General features: G+C 37.3%; 1 protein-coding gene, 1 long non-coding RNA gene and 1 other non-coding gene across 4 annotated transcripts in view; 1 reads left to right on the top strand and 2 right to left on the bottom strand.

Annotated features, from left to right (window-relative positions):
- LOC133639370 (uncharacterized) overlaps positions 1-22,311 on the top strand; it is a 66,339-nt gene that overhangs the window by 35,445 nt on the left and 8,583 nt on the right. The window lies entirely within an intron of this gene.
- LOC133639949 (nectin-4-like) lies at positions 701-16,736 on the bottom strand. Its single transcript, XM_062033674.1, has 5 exons — positions 16,583-16,736; positions 12,706-12,975; positions 12,298-12,630; positions 8,405-8,668; positions 701-8,337 (listed from the first exon to the last, which is right to left on the bottom strand). The coding sequence occupies exons 1-5, from the start codon at positions 16,653-16,655 to the stop codon at positions 8,162-8,164; spliced, it is 1,116 nt and encodes a 371-aa protein (XP_061889658.1). The 5' UTR covers positions 16,656-16,736; the 3' UTR covers positions 701-8,161.
- On the bottom strand, positions 8,759-8,844 carry trnar-ucu (transfer RNA arginine (anticodon UCU)). The gene is given in 2 exon segments: positions 8,759-8,794; positions 8,808-8,844. It is a non-coding gene; the product is annotated as a tRNA-Arg (tRNA).

The raw sequence follows: 22,311 nt of genomic DNA, 5'->3' as shown, positions 1-22,311 counted from the left end.
CACAGCAAAAAGTCAGTGTTCAAAAACAAGAAAAAAAAAATTAGGGGTATTTTATTTGAACTAAGCAAAATTATCTGCCATTAGAACAAGAACATTTGGCTTGTCAAGACTTTCCAAAACAAGTAAAATTAGTTAACTTCAATGAACCCAAAAATACCTTAAAATAAGTATATTCTAGTGTACTACTATATGAGAACGTATTTTCTATTGTTTCATTGAAAATAAAACATCAAAGTCCATTTGGCCGTCATCCGTTTTTAATTATGAGACACAATTGTGTCCAAAGTCATGATTTTTTTTTCTTCCTGCTTGAAATAAGAAATTATTACTGTAAAAAAGTAGTTTTATACTTGTGAGTGTTGATGACACAGCTTTGCAACAGTTGATATTCTAGTTTCAAGCATGTTTTACTCAGTATAGGTCATAAAATCTCAGCAACAAGCTGTGATATCTTGCATTTAGAACCAAAACCCTTAAAACAAGTAAAACACTAACATAAAATCTGCTTAGTGAGAAGAATTATCTTATCAGACAGAAAATAAGCAAATATCACCCTTATTTGAGATACTTAATCATACTTATATTTCAGTTTTTGCAGTGTACTGCTAAGGACTTAAGATAAGCTGTGATGTATTTTATCTTAAGTCACAATAATAGATCCTGACCAGACTTTTAAATGATATTGACATTAGAATCCAGTTTGAAAATGATTTTATTTTACTGTACAACACAGGGGATAGAACATTTCTGCATAGAACATTGTTTTTATAGAAATAATAGTTGATAGAAAATGCATTCAATAAAGTCACATGTTTGAAAATATAGTATATATGTAGGTCACATAAAAGTGTTCACAACATTATTATTATTAATATAATATAACATGTGTTTATTCATCACTTTGACCTCAGGCCACAAATAAACTGAAAAACACGGAAACACTAACTGCCCTAAGGACAGTATGCAAAGATGGTTCCAGGTTCCATCACTTTGGTGGCAATATTTTTAAAAAAGGGGGACATTGTGGACATATATTGATGGTACAAGTGTTGTGTTACAGTTACACCATAAAGGAAGAGAGCAGCAGTTGAATATTGCACACTACTTGCACCTGCAGGGGACCTTACAGTTATTTTATGCAATCTAATCAAAGTTACGCCCCCTTTGACAAAAAAAGAAGCACATTACTTTTTCTTTGAACACATGATCTGCCATCAAGTCCAAAAAGCTCCTTGATGGCGTTGCGGTGGTGGTAAACAAAATACACAAATGGCTGTGCCTATTTTGGGAATTCAGCTTTTTACAGTTCAAAGGCAGGTCAGTCATTTCACAACAAATTAAAGAGTCTATATTACAGTAACTGACAAAGACTCACTGAAATTTACTGTGAGTTTAAACACTGGTTTTATTTACCGTACATTTATAATTGTTTTCAATTAAATATCCCAGAATCTTTACAAAAGTGGATTTGACCTCAAAGATTCTGATACAAGATTACGTAACAATAAAAAAGTGACATTTATCCTATGAAGTTAAGTGGATTCCCATCAAAATTTCATGGACTTATCTTTAAAAGTATACCTAGTAGGAGTGGAACGGTGAAAAAAATCCATGGTTCGGATCTTATTACGGATTTAAGACATGGTGTTTGGTTCATTTCGGTTTACACCAGGGGTCACCAACGCGGTGCCCACGGGCACCAGGTAGCCCGTAAGGATCAGATGAGTAGCCTGCTGGCCTGTTCTAAAAATAGCTCAAATAGCAGCACTTACCAGTGAGCTGCCTCTATTTTTTAAATTTTATTTATTTACTAGCAGCTGGTCTCGCTTTGCTCGACATTTTTAATTCTAAGAGAGACAAAACTCAAATAGAATTTAAAAAATCCAAGAAAATATTTTAAAGACTTGGTCTTCACTTGTTTAAATACATTCATTAATTATTTTACTTTGCTTCTTATAACTTTCAGAAAGACAATTTTAGAGAAAAAATACAACCTTAAAAATGATTTTAGGATTTTTAAACACTTATACCTTTTTACCTTTTAAATTCCTTCCTCTTCTTTCCTGACAATTTAAATCAATGTTCAAGTACATTTTTTTTTTATTGTAAAGAATTATAAATACATTTTAATTTAATTCTTCATTTTAGCTTCTGTTTTTTCAATGAAGAATATTTGTGAAATATTTCTTCAAACTTATTATGATTAAAATTCAAAAAAATTACTCTGGCTAATCTAGAAAATCTGTAGAATCAAATTTAAATCTTATTTCAAAGTCTTTTGAATTTCTTTTGAAATTTTTGTTCTGGATAATCTAGAAGAAATAATGATTTGTCTTTGTTAGAAATATAGCTTGGTCCATCCATCCATCCATCCATCCATTTTCTACCGCTTATTCCCTTTGGGGTCGCTGGAGCCTATCTCAGCTACAATCGGGCAGAAGGCGGGGTACACCCTGGACAAGTCGCCACCTCATCGCTTGGTCCAATTTGTTATATATTCTAACAAAGTGTAGATTGGATTTTAACCTATTTAAAACATGTCATCAAAATTCTAAAATTAATCTTAATCAGGAAAAATTACTAATGATGTTCCATAAATTGTTTTTTTTTTATTTTTAAAAAAAGATTCGAATTAGCTAGTTTTTCTCTTCTTTTTTTCGGTTGAATTTTGAATTTTAAAGAGTCGAAATTGAAGATAAACTATGTTTCAAAATTTAATAGTCATTTTTTTCGTGTTTTCTCCTCTTTTAAACCGTTCAATTAAGTGTAAATATCATTAATTATTAATAATAACATAGAGTTAAAGGTAAATTGAGCAAATTGGCTATTTCTGGCAATTTATTTAAGTGTGTATCAAACTGGTAGCCCTTCGCATTAATCAGTACCCAAGAAGTAGCTCTTGGTTTCAAAAAGGTTGGTGACCCCTGGTTTACACTGTTGTTCTTTTTAACACCATATACTCCGATAATCATCCGGTACTTTTTATCAGTTGTGGTTCTTGCAAAACTACCTTGGAAAATACAACTTAAAAATGGCCCCTAAAGCTCTGAACCTTGAATGAAAAGCAAGCAACCTTACATTGTTGGACAATTTTGCCCAGAATTTTAAATTAAAGCCTAATCATGTTGTAACATAATAACCTTGGAGACATGGGGGATATATTTATAAAACAATCTTGCCTTCTTCCAAACTTGCTTCAAACGAGAGGTTTGGAATCTGAGACTTTAGTTACGTCATTTGTCGTAGTTTCATCAGGGGATATGTCCATATATGACAGAGGTTTACCCAGGGCCACTCCAGGCTAAAGTGGGGTTTTACGCAAAATTTGTTTTTTACATTTTTTTTGGTTCTCAGAAAATATTTGTATACTTGCTTTAATCAAACTTAAATGACGTTTGTTGCATGCTTTATACTAAAACAAATTTATGGGAAATGAACAGTTCAATAATATTTTTTACTGAAAAATAAAAATATATCAACCTTACAACGGGAACTTTAACCTGGTTTTGAGCCCAGTGTCAATTTTTTTGCAAGACAAGCACTTTTCCACTGCGTCACAGGGACAAAATGGGGAAGTTTGCCTCTGTATTATTGACAGTGACAACGCAGAAAACGGCTAAGAATAGTTTTTTTTAAAGTTCAGGCTCTTCTAGTCATTCCTTAATTGACATTTTACATGCGCCTTTTCACCCACAGATTGTGCATGTTTAGGGTGGGGTCCATCGGTTTACTCAAAGACTTTTGCGACATACAGTTGTAGTCCAAAGTTATAGTCAGAATCAGAATCGCCATTTTTGGCCAAGTATGCAACAAAAGGAATTCGACCTGGCACTGTTCTTTGTTCAATGCAAGAAACAAGAAAAACATGCAGGTAAAAAGGTATCAAACGCTTAAACCGAAAAAATAAACAAAAAGTGAGTGCCCCTAAGAAAAGGCATTAAAGCTTAGTGATGGCTATGTAGAACAAAATTAAAACTGAACTGCCTACAAAGTAAACAAAAACAGAATGCTGGACGACAGCAAAAACTTACAGCATGTGGAGCAGAGATGGCGTCCACAAAGTACATCCGTACATAACATGACAACAATGTCCACACAAAAAAAGATAGCAAAAACTTAAAATATTCTTAATTGCTAACCAAGCAGGTGCGGGGGAATAGCGTTCAAAGGAAGACATGAAACTGCGACAGGAAAAGCCACCAAAATAGGAGCGCAAGACAAGAACTAAAACACTACACACAGGAAAACAGCAAAAAACTCCAAATAAGTCAGGGCGTGATGTGACAGGTGGTGACAGTACACCTACTTTGAGACAAGAGCTATATTGATGCGTGGTTCATTATGGTTTAAATTCATATCCAACAATTGTGACCATGACTTTTTTATTGTCTACTGAGTTTCATTTTTTAATGATTTCTGCTGGTGGTGTGCCTCCAGAATTTTTCCAATGAAAAAAATGCACCTTGGCTCAAAAAAGGTTGAAAAACACTGATGTAGACCACAAGGAAGTGTTTTAAATTTAGGGAAACAATCACAATATGACCCCTTTAACCCTGTAAGACCCAAATATAGAAAAACCTGAAAAAATAAAAATATTTGACCTTTTAGATGTTGTTGTAGGAGGCATTTGAACAAAACACAAGGGTAGAATGTATACTATCCATGTATAGAGAAAATACTTCAGGCAGTGATGTAGTGGAGGGAATACAACCTTTTTGAACCCACTGCAACAAGCCAGCATTTTGACTACCACATTCACCCAGTGTTGTATAATTACAACAATTATATAACAAGCTCTAAATGAAATTTTATACATCTGTTCCACAATAACTACATATGCACATGCTCTAGACATTGTAATAACAACCCCAAAAAATATAAAAGACATTTTATTTACTTGAATCTGATGAATCCAGTCCAATGAAACAAATAGATGTTGTTCTAAGGAAACCTTGAGAGGTTGTGTGAGTTCATGGCCAGAAGGCGTGACTTATAAACCAATTTACGATCCAATAGCCTTGTGAGACTGAACAATAGGACCCAATGACTATGTAAATGTGGTAAAAAAAATAAAATATATATATACATGTATATAACGGATTGTTTTTTAGGATGGTTAAAGGTAATGTTGTAATTTTACAACAAGGGGTGTTACAGGGTTAAGATACTACAATCCCTGGCATCGGTGGTCAACAGCAGATGGCTAACATTGCATTGGCACTGCGCTTTTCACTCTTCTTTTGGACGACAAAGAAGTATTTTGGTAACTGTTCGGCTCTTTGGGGTAAGAGATTCGTTTTTTAGTTTTTTCGCACACTTGTTTTTGAGGTGGCTCCTTAGTGCTTGTCCAAAAAGAGGCAGGCGAGAGTGCTGGCGTAGATCCATTGTGGTGAGTAAAAAGTATAGTTTTAGTGGGAGTGGTTGAATGTTTGTGAGGACGCGCACGTGTCACCGTTAAGACTTAGACTTCCTTTTTATTGTCATTCAAATTTGAACTTTACAGCACAGATAAGAACGAAATTTTGTTACATAAGCACAATTACACAATTAACACAATTACTCCTCACGATGACCGCATTTCAGTCACCTTACGTCAATTTCCACGATTTTTCCGCGTTAAGTAGTAGATTCCGTTTTTATTGGCCAATTCCGTGATTCCGTCCGCCGTTCCGTTAACGTGGAAATCGTAGGGTGCTACTCTCCATACTGATTAGCAGAGGTGTGGACTCGAGTCACATGACTTGGACTCGAGTCAGACTCGAGTCATGAATTTGATGACTTTAGACTCGACTTGACAAAATGTAAAGAGACTTGCAACTCGACTTAGACTTTAACATCAATGACTTGTGACTTCACTTGGACTTGAGCCTTTTGACTTGACATGACTTGCTACTTTCCCCAAAACCCAAACCTTAAAAAGTTATTTGGGAGCGCTCCGTATCTTTCATTTTATACGTCTGTGTCTATAAGCGTGTGTGCTGCTTGTCAGCGTGTGTGCTGTCAGTACAACAGCCAATCAAATTAAATCTACGTTGTTTTCATCACACAGCTCTCATCCAATCCAATTGCAGGACAACCACCGAACAAGAGTTGTCAAACAATGCGGCAGTGAGAAACAATTATGCCAAAGTTGGTTTCGTTCGGGTATAACAACTACGACTTGGTCAACAAAAAACGAATTGCCGTATGCAAATCACGCAGTTCGAATATTACAGACGGAGACGCAACAACTTCCAACTTCGTTCGACATTTGAAGTTGCACAAAGAAGGGTAAGTTTTGAATGTAAGATAACGTTTATTGGCTAAGTAACATGACTTTTATTTGCTGTGTAGTTAAATCAGTGAGGCTGCAAACTCACTGCTAACGTTATAACCATAGACATGTTCTAAGGGTACGCAGCATTGAGCGCTACTGCCTACTGGCGCAGACGAGACGCAGAGCCGCCATCTTGGAGTGGTGATCCTCTCCACTCAGTGCAATTCATTTGGCAGGAGCAATGAACTGTCAGCGCATTTAATTCATCTTACCTCACTGAATACCACTGATTTTCACGCGTTTTTTTGTCATACGTGTAGCTATGATAACGGACACATGTTTTGGCGTTTTTATTATTCATAGTTTGCTTAACAGTAATATAATATTCTTATACGCTATAAGTGACCAGACGTCCGAGATCAAAACTGGGAATATAATCCCAGAGAAGGGGAAAAAAACGGTCAGCTATTTTTAAGTTGAAGAAACAATATGATTATGTTATATATACATGCATATATCCTACATAAACAATGTATGAATACATTAGATATCTATATATTTTAGGGACCTATAGACTGTAACTCTGTTGCTGCAGCAGCAGAGAATTTATTCTGTCTTGACACTTTGTATTGATATTTTGTATTACATTCTTCCCTTAAATGATAATGTTTACAGTGATTGTTTATATCTATTTTTTATGTATGTCGCTATGGATAAAAGCGTCTGCCAAATACTTAAACATATATAAACACCTGAAAGTCTTTATATCAGCTAAAACCACCAATCTGTTTCACTGGATTCAGAATAAAACCAAATGCTGTCTTACCCAACAATGTTAGTATTTGAATATTGTTACTTGAAGACTTATTCCTGGTTACAATTATACTGTTAAGAAAGTATTGTCTTATACTTTTCCTAAAATGAGAATGCATCATAATCAGTGGCGGCTGGTGAATTTTGTTTTAGGTGGGGCAGAAAGTTTGTAAACCAAACCCCTGTAGGGGCGTCATCCTCCCCCAGAAGATTTCTTTGTGATTCTCACATACAAATATTGAAGATCTTTGCTCCTTCTCAACTTTGTGGTAATGTTATTTTCATAAAATACAACCAATAGTATGTTAATGTTTGTTTTTGCAAATGTGTTTATTCTGTAAAGGAATGAGTTAAATGTTTAAAATTGTTTAAACTATTAAAATGACTGGTTAATAGTGCTATTATGAATTGCAATGTCAGCACTATTTTTTTTCCTGCAATTTCAAATGCACTTGTTTTAATAAATAAATACAGCGTTTTAAAAGCATACACAATCTGTGTAAAAATATTAGTCTGTGGTTAAAAGGACTTGAAAGGACTCGAAACTCAAAATGCAGGACTTGGGACTTGACTTGAGACTTTCTAGTCTTGACTTTGGACTTGACTCGGGACTTGCCTGTCTTGACTCGGGACTTGACTCGAGACTTGAGGGCAAAGACTTGAGACTTACTTGTGACTTGCAAAGCAATGACTTGGTCCCACCTCTGCTGATTAGCAACACAAAGAAAAAACGTGATCCGAACAACGCCCGTGTTCTGAGCCGTGTGAGGTCAACCGAACGGTTATACATTTTTTCATAAACCGTTTCATCCCTAATACTTAGGTATCCTTTGACATTTCCAGTGGATTTATATAAAGAAAATGCAGGCAAACATCCTGCGTGTAGACTATTAGTATGTTTGATCAAAGTGTGCTCTTGTTGTGCCATATTCTTAACAAAAATCACTCATGCAAAAACCACTCTTAGTAAAATGTTAGTATGGACGATGATTGAAAGTGATTTGTGCCTTAGTCGTCTTCTGTACTTTACATTACACAACTCACAGAGCAATAAAAACACAGTGAGAGAGACAGCCACACTACTTTTCCGTCTTACAACTCCCCGGTGGGCAAGGCGACGTGTGGTCGGTGCAAACGCAACACGTCTTTCAGGTTGTACTTCCCAGTCTTGTTAAGTCGGTAGCAATGGATGTACACGACGATGAAGGCGAGGACCACAAGTGCGACAACCGCTGCTGCCACCGCTAAAATAATATACATGTAGTTGGCTGCAAACAGAAAGAACAGAGTCAACGTGTATTGTGGAACGGGAAATTCTAGCACGTATAGACTCACCGTGTACTTCCACGTTAAAGTGAGCAGTGGTTGACCCCATGCTGTTGCTGACGCTGCAGACGTACTGTCCTGTATGCGCCGTGGTCACTGAGTCCACGGTGAAAATGTCGCCAGTGAAAGGGGATTGAGCGGATGCCAATGATGGGAGGGTCCAATTGTACGAGGGTCTTGGGTTGCCCTCGGCGGAGCAGTTGAGGCCGAGCGAATCTCCCGTTGAAAGTGTGATTAGTCCCAAATCGGACGCACCACTCAACTGAGGCTTATCTGTACGGTTAGAGACAGGAGAACGTGGTGTCAATTTAAATCCAAATGTTCCCAATTTTGGAAACCTTTTAGTCCTGCACCCCAAAATGTCGACTCTGGTGGGACTCGAACCCACAACCTTTGAATCGCCTACTGTGCCTAGAAGTCCAACGCGCTATCCATTGCGCCACAGAGCCTGTTAGGTAGCATTGTACCACCATTGTGACTCATAGACACTCTATCCCACAATCACGTACAATGTCTCTTAAAGGCCTACTGAAATGAGATTTTCTTATTTAAACGGGGATAGCAGGTCCATTCTATGTGTCATACTTGATCATTTCGCGATTTTGCCATATTTTTGCTGAAAGTATTTAGTAGAGAACATTGACGATAAAGTTCGCAACTTTTGGTCGCTGATAAAAAAGCCTTGCCTGTACCGGAAGTAGCGTGACGTCACAGGTTGTGGAGCGCCTCACATCTGCACATTGTTTACAATCATGGCCAGCAGCAGCGAGAGCGATTCGGACCGAGAAAGCGACGATTACCCCATTAATTTGAGCGAGGATGAAAGATTCGTGGATGAGGAAAGTGAGAGTGAAGGATTAGAGGGCAGTGGAAGCGATTCAGATGGGGAAGATGCTGTGAGAGGCGGGTGGGACCTGATATTCAGCTGGGAATGACAAACAGTAAATAAACACAAGACATATATATACTCTATTAGCCACAACACAACCAGGCTTATATTTAATATGCCACAAATTAATCCGCATAACAAACACCTCCCCCCTCCCGTCCATATAACCCGCCAATACAAATCAAACACCCGCACAACACACTCAATCCCACAGCCCAAAGTACCGTTCACCTCCGTAAAGTTCATACAGCACATATATTTCCCCAAAGTTACGTACGTGACATGCACATAGCGGCACGCACGTACGGGTAAGCGATCAAATGTTTGGAAGCCAAAGCTGTACTCACAGTAGCGCGTCTACTATCCAACTCAAAGTCCTCCTGGTTGTGTTGCTGCAGCCAGCCGCTAATACACCGCTTCCCACCTACAGCTTTCTTCTTTGCTGTCTTCATTGTTCATTGAACAAATTGCAAAAGATTCACCAACACAGATGTCCAGAATACTGTGGAATTTTGCGATGAAATCAGACGACTTAATAGCTGGCCACAATGGTGTCCCAATATGTCCGCACAATCCGTGACGTCACGCGCAAACGTCATCATACCGAGACGTTTTCAGCGGAATATTTTGCGGGAAATTTAAAATTGCACTTTACTAATCTAACCCGGCCGTATTGGCATGTGTTGCAATGTTAAGATGTCATCATTGATATATAAACTATCAGACTGCGTGGTCGGTAGTAGTGGCTTTCAGTAGGCCTTTAAACAGGAAACAACATTTCTTAAGCGCAAAGATTATGACTAAAGTAGTGAAGCTGTATTTTCATTTGCTCTTTAATTTTATTGACAGTTTAGTTAAGAAACTTATTCATTATTAATTTAATTCCTTCATTTGTGCACAACATATTTGTATGTAAATTATTCTTTCTTCAGTTATTTATTAGTCCCTTTCTTATGCAGTATATTTAGTTCTTATTTTTCTAATTCGCCTGACCTAAGCCCAAGGATTACCGTATTTTTCGGAGTATAAATCGCTCCGGAGTATTAGTCGCACCGGCCGAAAATGCATAATAAAGAAGGAAAAAAAACATATATAAGTCGCACTGGAGTATAAGTCGCATTTTTTGGGGAAATGTATTTGATAAAAGCCAACACCAAGAATAGACATTTGAAAGGCAATTTCAAATAAATAAAGAATAGTGAACAACAGGCTGAATAAGTGTACGTTATATGAGGCATAAATAACCAACTGAGAACGTGCCTGGTATGTTAACGTAACATATTATGGTAAGAGTCATTCAAATAACTATAACATATAGAACATGCTATACGTTTACCAAACAATCTGTCACTCCTAATCGCTAAATCCCATGAAATCTTATACGTATAGTCTCTTACGTGAATGAGCTAAATAATATTATTTGATATTTTACGGTAATGTGTTAATAATTTCACACATAAGTCGCTCCTGAGTATAAGTCGCACCCCCGGCCAAACTATTGAAAAAACTGTGACTTATAGTCCGAAAAATACGGTAGATGATAGAATAGTGACAATAATATTAGCAATAAAATTAAGAACAGTGTGAAATGATCAGTAAAAAGCCTGACTAAAAAGGTGTGCCTATAATTACTTATCCAAAGTAAGTCACCCAACTCTATTGGCTTATGTTTCTTAAAGGCCTACTGAAAGCCACTACTACCGACCACGCAGTCTGATAGTTTATATATCGATGATGAAATCTTAACATTGCAACACATGCCAATACGGCCGGGTTAACTTATAAAGTGCAATTTTAAATTTCCCGCAAAACTTCCGGTTGAAAACTTCTATGTATGATGACGTTTGCGCGTGACGTCAATAGTTGAAACGGAAGTATTCGGACACATTGTATCCAATACAAAAAGCTCTGTTTTCATCGCAAAATTCCACAGTATTCTGGACATCTGTGTTGGTGAATCTTTTGCAATTTGTTTAATGAACAATGAAGACTGCAAAGAAGAAAGCTGTAGGTGGGATCGGTTTATTAGCGGCTGGCTGCAGCAACACAACCAGGAGGACTTTGACTTGGATAGCAGACGCGCTATCCGACGCTAGCCGCCGACCACATCGATGATCGGTTGAAGTCCTTCATCGCTCCGTCGATCGCTGGAACGCAGGTGAGCACGGGTGTTTATGAGCCGGTGAGGGCTGGCTGCCGTAGGTGGATAGCTAATGTTTTTTGCATATTTCTGTGAGGTCCCGTAGCTAAGTTAGCTTCAATGGTGTCGTTAGCAACAGCATTGTTAAGCTTCGCCAGGCTGGAAAGCATTAACCGTGTGGTTACATGTCCATGGTTTAATAGTATTGTTGATTTTCTGTCTATCCTTCCAGTCAGGAGTTTATTTCTTTTGTTTCTATCTGCATTTGAGCCTGATGTGCTATCATGTTAGCTCCGTAGCTAAAGAGCTTCGCCGATGTATTGTCATGGAGATAAAAGTCACTGTGAATGTCCATTTCGTGTTCTCGACTCTCATTTTCAAGAGGATATAGTATCCGAGGTGGTTTAAAATACAAATCCATGATCCACAATAGAAAAAGGAGAAAGTGTGGAATCTAATGAGCCAGCTTGTACCTAAGTTACGGTCAGAGCGAAAAAGGATACGTCCTGCACTACACTCTAGTCCTTCACTCTCACGTTCCTCATCCACAAATCTTTCATCCTCGCTCAAATTAATGGGGTAATCGTCGCTTTCTCGGTCCGAATCGCTCTCGCTGCATTGTAAACAATGGGGAAATGTGAGGAGCCTTTCAACCTGTGACGTCACGCTACTTCCGGTACAGGCAAGGCTTTTTTTTATCAGCGACCAAAAGTTGCGAACTTTATCGTCGATGTTCTCTACTAAATCCTTTCAGCAAAAATATGGCAATATCGCGAAATGATCAAGTATGACACATAGAATGGATCTGCTATCCCCGTTTAAATAAAACATTTTTTAAAATGTGAACGTGAAAGGGCTTGAGGCGTGACTCACAGTGAACTGTTGATAAGAGTGTGCCAGATTTCACCACACGTGGATGGAGTGGCCCCTCAGGTCCTAAATCCAGCTTGGCTTGACAGCAGTAATAGGCACCATTAATATCTTTGCTGGCAGTGATGTTGTGCATGAACACCTTGTCAGACGGCTTCTTCTCTCTGCTGTTCTTTATGTCGTACTTAGCCAACAATCTGGACCCTTCCAGGAATTCCACTATCAGATTTTTAACCGGAGCCACTTTCTCCACTGCACAGGACAGCGTGTACCGTTGACCCTCCAACAGCGGTCCGTCTTGACGGATCCATTCTAAATGGACCTTTTGTGGGTACTCTGGGGGGGGAAGGGAAAGTTAACGATATTAATGGCATCTGTGTTATTGATGATTCATGGTAAGAGTTTCCTTACGATAAACAATCACTGGCAGGGTGCTACAGCACTGGGAGCCATTGCCGATGTTGTAGTAGCACATGGCGGATGAAGGCCACTGGTCCATTCTGTCGATGGTCCATGAAATGGTGGTCCCGGTTCGGTTTTCCGTCCCGACTGATTTTTCCAGGCCAAACTTCTTGTCGTGGCAAGCGGTCTGGCACACGGAGCAGCTGGCGGACGCTGCCGCGCCGAACTCCACCACCAATCTGGGCGGACTGAAGACAGGCTTGTCTGCACAGTTCTCATCTGGAAACCAGATTAAGAGGTCAAACGTCAAATTTGACCAATCACGGATTGTTGTTTGTTCTGTAGCGCCTCACTATTTTAGCCACTTGTTTTGTTACTCTTATTCCTCTGAAGGGACAACACTATAGAAATTAAACTAGGATATACTTTAGAGTAGTCAGTGTACGGTTTGTAGAAAGTACACTGTTCACTGAAAATGAGTCAAATAGTCAAATATAATATTGTTTAGATTTAGTGAGGTTCTGCTCTTGATAGTCTTGACTATAGAGAGCAGGGTGCCCAAAGTGGGGCGCAGGGTGCAAATTAGAATAGAATAGAATAGAATGGACTTTATTGTCATTATATTTGCATATAACGAGATTAAGGACTCCAATTTAAGGTGCGGCAGTGGGAACAAATATGGGGTAAAAATAAATTACACAACAAAAACTAACAATTGAAATAGACTACTATCCAATAAAAATAATAAGCAATCCTGTACAACAGGGGTGTCCAAACTTTTTCCACTGAGGGCTGCACACGGAAAAATTAAAGCATGTGGGGGCCATTTTGATATTTTTCATTTTCAAACCATAACAAAATATATGCATTTTTTTATTTATTTTACCTTTAGGGGGCCCGGGGACCATAAAGGGTCTCAGTCATTAAAATGTTAAAAATAAGTCAGATTATTATTATTTTTTTTAATTATTTAACGCTTACAGTAAATCTCTATATCAACTTCAAGTTGATATAAAGTAATACAAATTTTAAAAAATGTTTTATGGCTTTTCTGTCAAAAACAACTTAGTTTTTTTTATAGTAAAACTGAAATATGCAGTATTTAGTAATTAGAGCCCTAAAAGATCAATAATGCAGGACACCATTGATTTTAATTATTTCATATTTTTGAGTAATCACAGTGAAAAGATAAATAAAAAATCATTTAATATATTTGGGATCCAAAAGGTGCCTTACTCATAAAGTGATACATTTTTTATTAGGTTTTCCTTTTACTTTCAACAACTTCAGATACATCTTTCGATTTTATGCTGGAACTATTATTTTGTTTGTTTTATGTGCTTTTGTCAAAGAAAACTTTGATGTTTTTATATGGCTACTACACAATATATGCAATATTTACCACATAAAACATTTTAAAGTGAAATATATGAAGTAATTGGAGCCCTGAAAATAATTAATTATAACATATATTTTTTGTCATTATATTTTTTTTTTTTTAGCAATGGCAAAAAAAGAAAAATGAAGAAAGACAAAAGAAAAAAAAAACAGCCTGCATGGCAGCTTTTGTGTCAACTTTATCGTCGATGTTCTCTACTAAATCCTTTCAGCAAAAATATGGCAATATCGCGGAATGATCAAGTATGACACATAGAATGAATCTGCTATCCCCGTTTCAATTGAAAAAATTCATTTCAGTAGGCCTTTAAAAAATATCACAATTTACTTCCAGTGTAAACATCCATCCATCCATCCTTTTTCTACCGCTTGTCCTTCTCGGGGTCGCGGTGGTGGCTGGAGTCTATCTCAGCTGCATTCGTCAGCTGGAAAAAAATCTGATTTCGAAAAAAATCCAATTTTGGCCACTTTGGTGTAAACCTAGTCTAAGTTAACATTTTAATACATCCTTTTTGTTGTTGTTGCCACACTTTTTTATATTGACAGATTAGTTTTACATCTGCTCGCTGGTCTTCCCTTAATGGAATATTAGATATCGACATTTATTACAAAACTCCGCTGCATGCATGCTGACGAGGACCAGAGGGCGGGAGCACATTACGGCGTAGCTCGGTTGGTAGAGCGGCCGTGCCAGCGACTTGAGGGTTCCGGGTTCGATTCCCGCTTCCGCCATCCTAGTCACTGCCGTTGTGTCCTTGGGCAAGACACTTTACCCACCTGCTCCCAGTGCCACCCACCAAGGCCGGCCCGTGGCATAGGCCGTATAGGCAAATGCTAAGGGCGCCGTCCATCAGGGGGCGCCACGCCAGTGCCACAAATGTTGGAGAAAAAAAAAAAAGTTGGTACTATTATTTCTAAATGCAAAAAATAATCCCACGTTAATTAAAATGCAAAGTAAAGCCTATTTAATAGAAATATTATTTGTCACAACATTACGCCCCCCTCTCCCCCCGCACGGTGCGCCCCCTCCCTTCCTGTATCATGACTCTTTTTGGACGTCACCACAAATGTCAAAACAACCAAAACTGTCAGGTGCCCAGGGAAGAAAAAAGAGAAAAGAAGAGGAGAAACGAGAAAAAGACAGAGGTAGCAGGTATACGAGTAACGTTAGCCTACATGAAATTATTTGTCTGTTACAGAATGTGATAGTAACCTGGCTTTTTAGCATTAAGCTAATGTTACATGATTCGGCAATTGCTAATCAATAAATAGCTAGTTCTGCTTTAACGTCGGGTTAATATTGTGGAGGGGGCTAAATTGTTATTGAAAATAATAATGTAACGTTAGGTAAATCTTGCCTAGGGCGCCAGATTGGTTAGGGCCAGGCCTGCCACCCACACTGGTTTAAATGTAACTTAGATAATGGGTTTCACTATGTAAAGCGCTTTGAGTCACTAGAGAAAAGCGCTATATAAATATAATTCTAAAAAATAAAAAAAATACACCAGTTCGCTTCAGGGTTGATTTTAAAGTTTTAATTATTCGTTTTTAAATGTCCTAATGGCCTTGCGTCTTCTTATCGAATCTATCAACCCTCGCGGATCCTGAGATCCTCTTTTTATCTTTACCAAATACTTGACCAAAGACTTACAGTAAGGCAGCATTTAGCCACCTGTAGAAAAGCCTGCCGAAGCCCCTCAAGACTGTAAAAATCTTAATTTTTTTTCCAAAAAGGTTGTTTTTTATTTGTGTTGTGTTATTTAATTTAATGCTATTATTACCACTATTATTCTCTCAATGTTATGCTTTTATTAACTCATTTATGCATTATTTATATTTTGTTCTTACATGTATTTTATAGTACGTGTCATACTCTTTTAGTTTTGTTTTTTGGTTAACATTAATCGAAGTTATTCTTCACTGTGGACGCCTCTGAGGTGTCTTTGTTATTGTCAACAGTGCTATATATGTAAAGTTTGATCGATTGCTTGATTGGCATCTGTTTCACAGTTCTCCATACGCCATCTATATTTATGAATCATCGTAATTAAGAGCGTATACACACGGCTTATTGATTCTATGTTGCATCATGCAGCTGTTACTTGTATTCCAGTTCCTTATACATCACATGTCTATCATGAGTCATCATAATGAAGGGTGAATAATGCACATCTCATTGTGTTATACAGAGGTTAACTTCCTTTTACCCTTGTGTGACTGTTAGGAATGTTAATGTTTACTGATTGTTGCTATGCCAATGAAAAAAACTCTTTGACAGTTGTTTGACCCCAAGAGGTTACACTTCTAAAAGCGAAACCATGCTTGATTTAATCATATATTTGACAAAAAGTGCTCACTTCACACTTTTTACCCCCTTTTATTTACAATACATTACTTACTTTAGCGACAATCGTGGCTCTCGCTGGCATTTTCATTTGATTTGAAAAGTTTACACGCAACTTTCACTTGGTAAACTGCCCCTACTCACCACAGCAGGACACGCCGAAGTCGCTTAGGAAGCCCAAAAAGGAAAGAGACAAAAGCATGCGAGAGAAAAACATTATTTCCAGTTTCTTTAAAAAGCACAAGGTGAAACAAAAGACTATTGCGCAGTGCAGTTGAGAGCGGTCTGGTAAATAGCTGAAAATCGAAAGAAAGACCACCCTTCCCTCCCCTCCCCTCCCCTCCCCTCTTTCGGTCCCCCCCCCTTGCGAGAGGAAACAACATCAAAATGGTGAAAGAATGTTTCTACAGGTCGTCACCATCACATGAATGAGGGGATCTTTTGGGAATTTCTAGCTCTTCTCAGCACTCACACAGTTACTAAACTTTGCCCAAAGACTGAACCCACAACACACACACACACACACACACACACACACACACACACACACACACACACACACACACACACACATTCATGTATTTCTTACCTTCTTGAGACCTCTGAAAAATGCCTACCTCTTTTGGACCACCCTTTCTAGATATATAAAGGTTTGTATTTACATTAATAAAATATACATACTATGTGAATATAAAAAAAATAATTGTTGTGAAAAATGAGTTGGAATTTCACAAGAAAAACATCACAATTTCACAAGAAAAACATCACAATTTCACAAGAAAAAATTAGAATTTTTGCGGTAATATAACAAAAGTCTTAATTTGACTCAACGCAGGTCAATTCAATTCAATTCAATTCAATTATTTATTTCGTACTTGGATGTGTACATTTCAACAACATTTCAACAATCTCACATACCTTACTGCATTCAATACACAGCCATGTCGAAAAGGAACAGGATGAAGAAAATCTTATATTTCCTGCCCCTTCGCACAAAAGAAACATTTTCTTGGTATCTCTTTGCCGGTAGTGCATTAGAACATCCAATGCAACAAATCAATACAAAACAATATATCACATATGCACACACAGGCACCCACACCCACACGCACCCACCCACCAGGGGCGTAGACTCTAGAGTAGTAAAAAAGGCTACAGGACATGTATGACCCAGTTGACAAGAAAAGTTATTGTTGCCTAAAAACTACAAGTTTGTACCCCTACCCAGTGCACACACTCATAGAAATTAATAGAACAAACAATCAATGAAAAGAATAAACAAGCAAGATAAGTTGAACAAAAAATAAATAAACAAAACAAAAACTGAAAAAATAAGGCAATCACTCAAACCAAACAAACTGAAAAAGAACAAGGCAATCATCCAAACCAAACAAACTGAAAAAGAATAAGGTAATCATTCAAACCAAACAAAACTGAATAGAACAAGGCTATCATAACAAGGTATCATTCAAACCAAACAAAGCTAAGAACAATGTGATCATTCAACCAAGGATCCATAGTGCATGTCGATAAAGAAAAAAAAAAAAAAAAAAAAAAAAAAAAAAAAAATGAAAGGAAAGCTGGACTATACAATACCTACAGTCATGTAGGATAATGTAAGCGTTGTTTTTTTTTTTGTGTGTTTATTATTATTTTTATTTTTTATTTTTATTTTTTTCCCCTTATTTTTCCCTTTGCGTCCCTTTTGTCAGTGCTCATATAACATCATAGTTCTGTTTTTAAAGACTTTTTTTAATTGAAATGTGTTTTTACATTGCTTTATTTCATTATGGAGAGAGTTCCAGAGTTTTACTCCCACCACTGATGTACACATTTGTTTTGATGTTGTTCGTGCAAGCTGATGCTTAAAGTGCCCTTTCCTTCTTCCTTCTTTTTCTATTAAAGTGAAATTTTTTTGTAGATTTGTTGGTAGCTCTTGACTACTAGCCCTGAACATAACCAATAATGTCTGCTGCTCAACTAGTTCATAAAATTTGTAAAGTCCTGAGCTAATAAATAATCCATTTGTGTGCTCTCTATAACCTGTTTTGTGTATGATTCTGATCGCTCTCTTCTGAAGGAGGTACAGTGGCTTTGTGTTACTCTTATATGTACTACCCCATATTTCCACACAATAATTGATATAAGGCAGTACAAGTGCACAATACAGTGTACGCATTGCTTTATAATCTAATACATCTTTTACCTTATTTAATATAAATATACTTTTAGCCATCTTTTTTCTAACATGTGAGATATGCGATTTCCAACTAATATTATCATCTAAAATCACTCCCAAAAATCTAATCTCAGAGACTTTTTCAATGCTTGTTCCAGCTATTGACAGTACAATATTTTCAGGCTTTTTTCTCTTACTAAAAATCATGAACTTAGTTTTTTTCAAATTCAATGATAATTTGTTAACGTCAAACCATTTTTTGAGTTTGACCATTTCCTGTTCCATACTCTTTAGTAATTCATTTAAGTCATGTCCAGAGCTGTAAAAGTTGGTATCGTCAGCAAATAATACAAAATTGAGTAATTTTGACACATCACAGATATCATTTATGTATAAAATAAATAGTTTCGGTCCCAGAACAGACCCTTGTGGAATTCCACACTTAATACTCATATTTTCAGATGTATTAGCAGCATATTGTACATATTGTTGTCTGTTATCCAAGTAGCTATTTAACCAATCTAAAACTATTCCTCTCACACCGTATGAATGTAATTTGGATAAAAGGATAGAGTGATCGATTGTGTCAAACGCTTTCTTAAGGTCTATAAACACCCCTACTGTGTATTTCTTACTATCGGTGGCTGTTGTTATGTCCTCAATTATGTTCATCACAGCAGAGGCAGTAGATCTGTTTGAACGAAATCCATACTGGCTCTCGCTCAACAACTTGTTTTTTTCAATAAAATGGTCTAATTTTTGTACAAATATTTTTTCAAGCACCTTAGAGAATTGGGACAGAAGTGATACCGGTCTGTAATTAGTAAACATGTGCTTATCCCCATCTTTAAAGAGTGGAATAACCTTTGCTACCTTCATTCTATCTGGGAAGGTCCCTGTATTGAAAGAGAGATTGAAGATATAGCAGAGAGGCTCAATGATGCAGTCAATTGTCTTTTTTACAATTATCATATCTAACCCATCATCGTCTGTTGATGTTTTGTTCTTTAATTTATTTACAATTGTTATAATTTCATTTTCACTGACTTCTCCCAAAAACATTGACTTAAGTACTCTGCCTCCACCTCCCAACCCATTCTGAAATGACCCATCATCATGTTTTTCTATATTTTCTGCTAGTTTTGGACCTACGTTTACAAAAAATGAGTTAAACTCATTTGCCACTTCGTCCATATTTTTTATTATCTTTTCTTCTTTTACAAAGTGGTTTGGCGGGCTGATAGGTCCCGGTGTGCTTCCCATCACCTTTTTCAATATGTTCCATGTTCCTTTGATATTGGCTTTATTTTTTTCTAACAAGTTACTATAATAGTCTTTTTTGGCTTGTCTCATTATTGTTGTCAACCTGTTTTTATAAACCTTATATTTAATTTCTGCTGCATTTGTCCTAGATTTTAAAAATACCTTGTAAAGTCTATTTTTCTTTTTACATGCATTCTGTAGTCCCCTTGTGATCCAAGGAGTTTCACTGTAATTGTCCTTTTGTTTATATAGCATATTTGGGCAATGTTTTTCATACAGTGATAAATATATATTTAAAAAAGCTTCATATGCATCATTTACCTCTCCTACATATACCTCCATCCAATCCCTTACAAGAAGGTCGCTTCTAAACATGTCAATTGTCGCTTCGGTTCTTAATCTTTTCCTTACATATTTGTGGGCTGTTTCTTCTCTCTCCCTGTTGACTTGACAGTCCCCCTCATTGATTTGGCACTCATAAGTAAAAAATACAGGTAGATGGTCGCTGATATCATTAACTACCAATCCACTCTTGATTTTGTTTTTTTCTACAACATTTATAAAGATATGATCAATCAGTGTGGCGCACGTTGTTGTTATTCGACTTGGTTTGGTGATCAACGGATATAATCCTTTACTATACAGTATCTCTAAATATTCGCTTGTTGATGTATTTCTAGGAGCGCTCAGCAAATCAATATTTAGATCCCCACACATGACATATGTTTTCTTTTCATTTAGATGGCACAGTATTTCTTCAAGTTTATCATTAAATTCATCTACTCTGGACCTCGGTGCCCTATATACACACGTAACGATGACATTTCTCTTCCTTTCCATCTCAATCTCCACAGTTATACATTCAAGCAAATCATCAATAACCATCGTCATACGTTCTACTGCTTTGCATTTCAAGTCACGGTGGACAAGCAGGGCCACGCCCCCTCCCCTTTTATTTATTCTATTACTGTGATGCAGCTCATAATTATCGATGGAGAAGTCGATACCTCTCTCCTCATCTATCCATGTTTCTGTCAGAGCTATTATTTTGAATTTACTTTTCAAGTTACTCAGATACTCTTTGATTTTATTAAAATTTGCATATGCGCTTCTACAGTTGAAGTGTATTAGAGAAAAGTTATTGTCTAGACTAACACTATCATTAAGCTGTTCCTCTGTATAGTAATCACACAAGGAATTAATTGAGTTGAACAGATGTTTATCTGGGTCAACTTGACATTCAAAGTCATGCAATTTGTAATCTATATATTCAGATCCTGACGGATGATTTTCAGTTGTCTCAGCCATTATGGGTTGATGTTATATTGCCAGTGCACAGTAATAGAATAATTGATATGCTCATAATATAATAAATATACTCATGACATAATAAATATGCTGATGTTATATTCCCAATGCTAAACTCATGACATAATAAATATGCTGATGTTATATTCCCAAAGCTAAACATGATCATAGTTGTCATATAGAAATAGCATGACGTCATAGTATAGTATATAAATATAATGATTGATATAGTATAGGCATAGTATTTGTGGTTGTAGGATGGCATCATGGTGGTTAACATGGATGTACTGTAGTTGTGCCACTCATACCTTCCCAGGCTGCTGTCCCCCCTTAGCCTGATTACTTTGATCCAGTGTCCATGTCCATGCCCATAAGTCCCCAATCCCGCACCGTCCACGGTATACCCTATCGGATTCTTCCACACCCTCACGACCACCGAATGACATCTCCTGTGTAGATTGACGTTAGTGTTCATATTTCCATACGAGGAGCATAACTCCACGGTGCACATTACACACGCATACTCACACAGCACAGCCACATTCATACCGGTATATACACACTCACTCCAGACACACAAACGCAAAAATAGCAGCATAAATGAGTAAAAATAACAAGTCCAAAACAGTTCCAGCGTCCAGTACAAAATATGTTCCAGTCCAGAAAAGAGCATCGGACCTGCATGACTCAGTATGTTAAACGGCCGACAGATCACGCACCAGTGAGGTGTGGAGAGAAATGTGTCCCAAAAACAGTTCACAAAAATCTGTGACTCAGCTTGGCAAAAAACGCATAGGCCTACTAAAAAAACGTTCAAAAAAGTTATTGACACAGAGGAACCAGTGTGAAAGCATTCGTGCAGCTCGTGTCCATGGGGCTTTGTAAAAAATAAAGTTAGCCTACCGTCTTGTTCAGAGAGGATCCATGCTAGAAACACCAAAATATTGGGAGATGGTAAAAAGGGAGAGATTGAAAGTAGCAGTGCTAATCCCCTCTTCTGCTCACAGTCACACCACTGAGCCCAGGCAAACCAGACAGACGGAGACATAGTCATTTATAAGGGTCGAGGTCTTTTAACTCGCGTATCATGATCACCTTCTCTGCTTCACCATTCAACTTAATG

The sequence above is a fragment of the Entelurus aequoreus genome, linkage group LG22, assembly GCF_033978785.1.
Source record: "Entelurus aequoreus isolate RoL-2023_Sb linkage group LG22, RoL_Eaeq_v1.1, whole genome shotgun sequence".
In the NCBI taxonomy this organism is placed as follows: domain Eukaryota; kingdom Metazoa; phylum Chordata; class Actinopteri; order Syngnathiformes; family Syngnathidae; genus Entelurus; species Entelurus aequoreus.
Note: the sequence above shows the minus strand (reverse complement) of the source record. Positions and strands in the feature narration are given on the sequence as shown.

What these genes read in the sequence shown, in the direction of transcription:
- LOC133639949 (XM_062033674.1), bottom strand. Translation starts at nt 16,655, where the DNA reads ATGTTTTTCTCTCGCATGCTTTTGTCTCTTTCCTTTTTGGGCTTCCTA. An exon ending in ACTCTTATCAACAGTTCACT is followed by an intron (nt 8,669 to 12,297) that starts GTGAGTCACGCC and finishes CTAACCGTACAG; the next exon opens with ATAAGCCTCAGTTGAGTGGT. An exon ending in CTTTAACGTGGAAGTACACG is followed by an intron (nt 8,338 to 8,404) that starts GTGAGTCTATAC and finishes TTCTGTTTGCAG; the next exon opens with CCAACTACATGTATATTATT.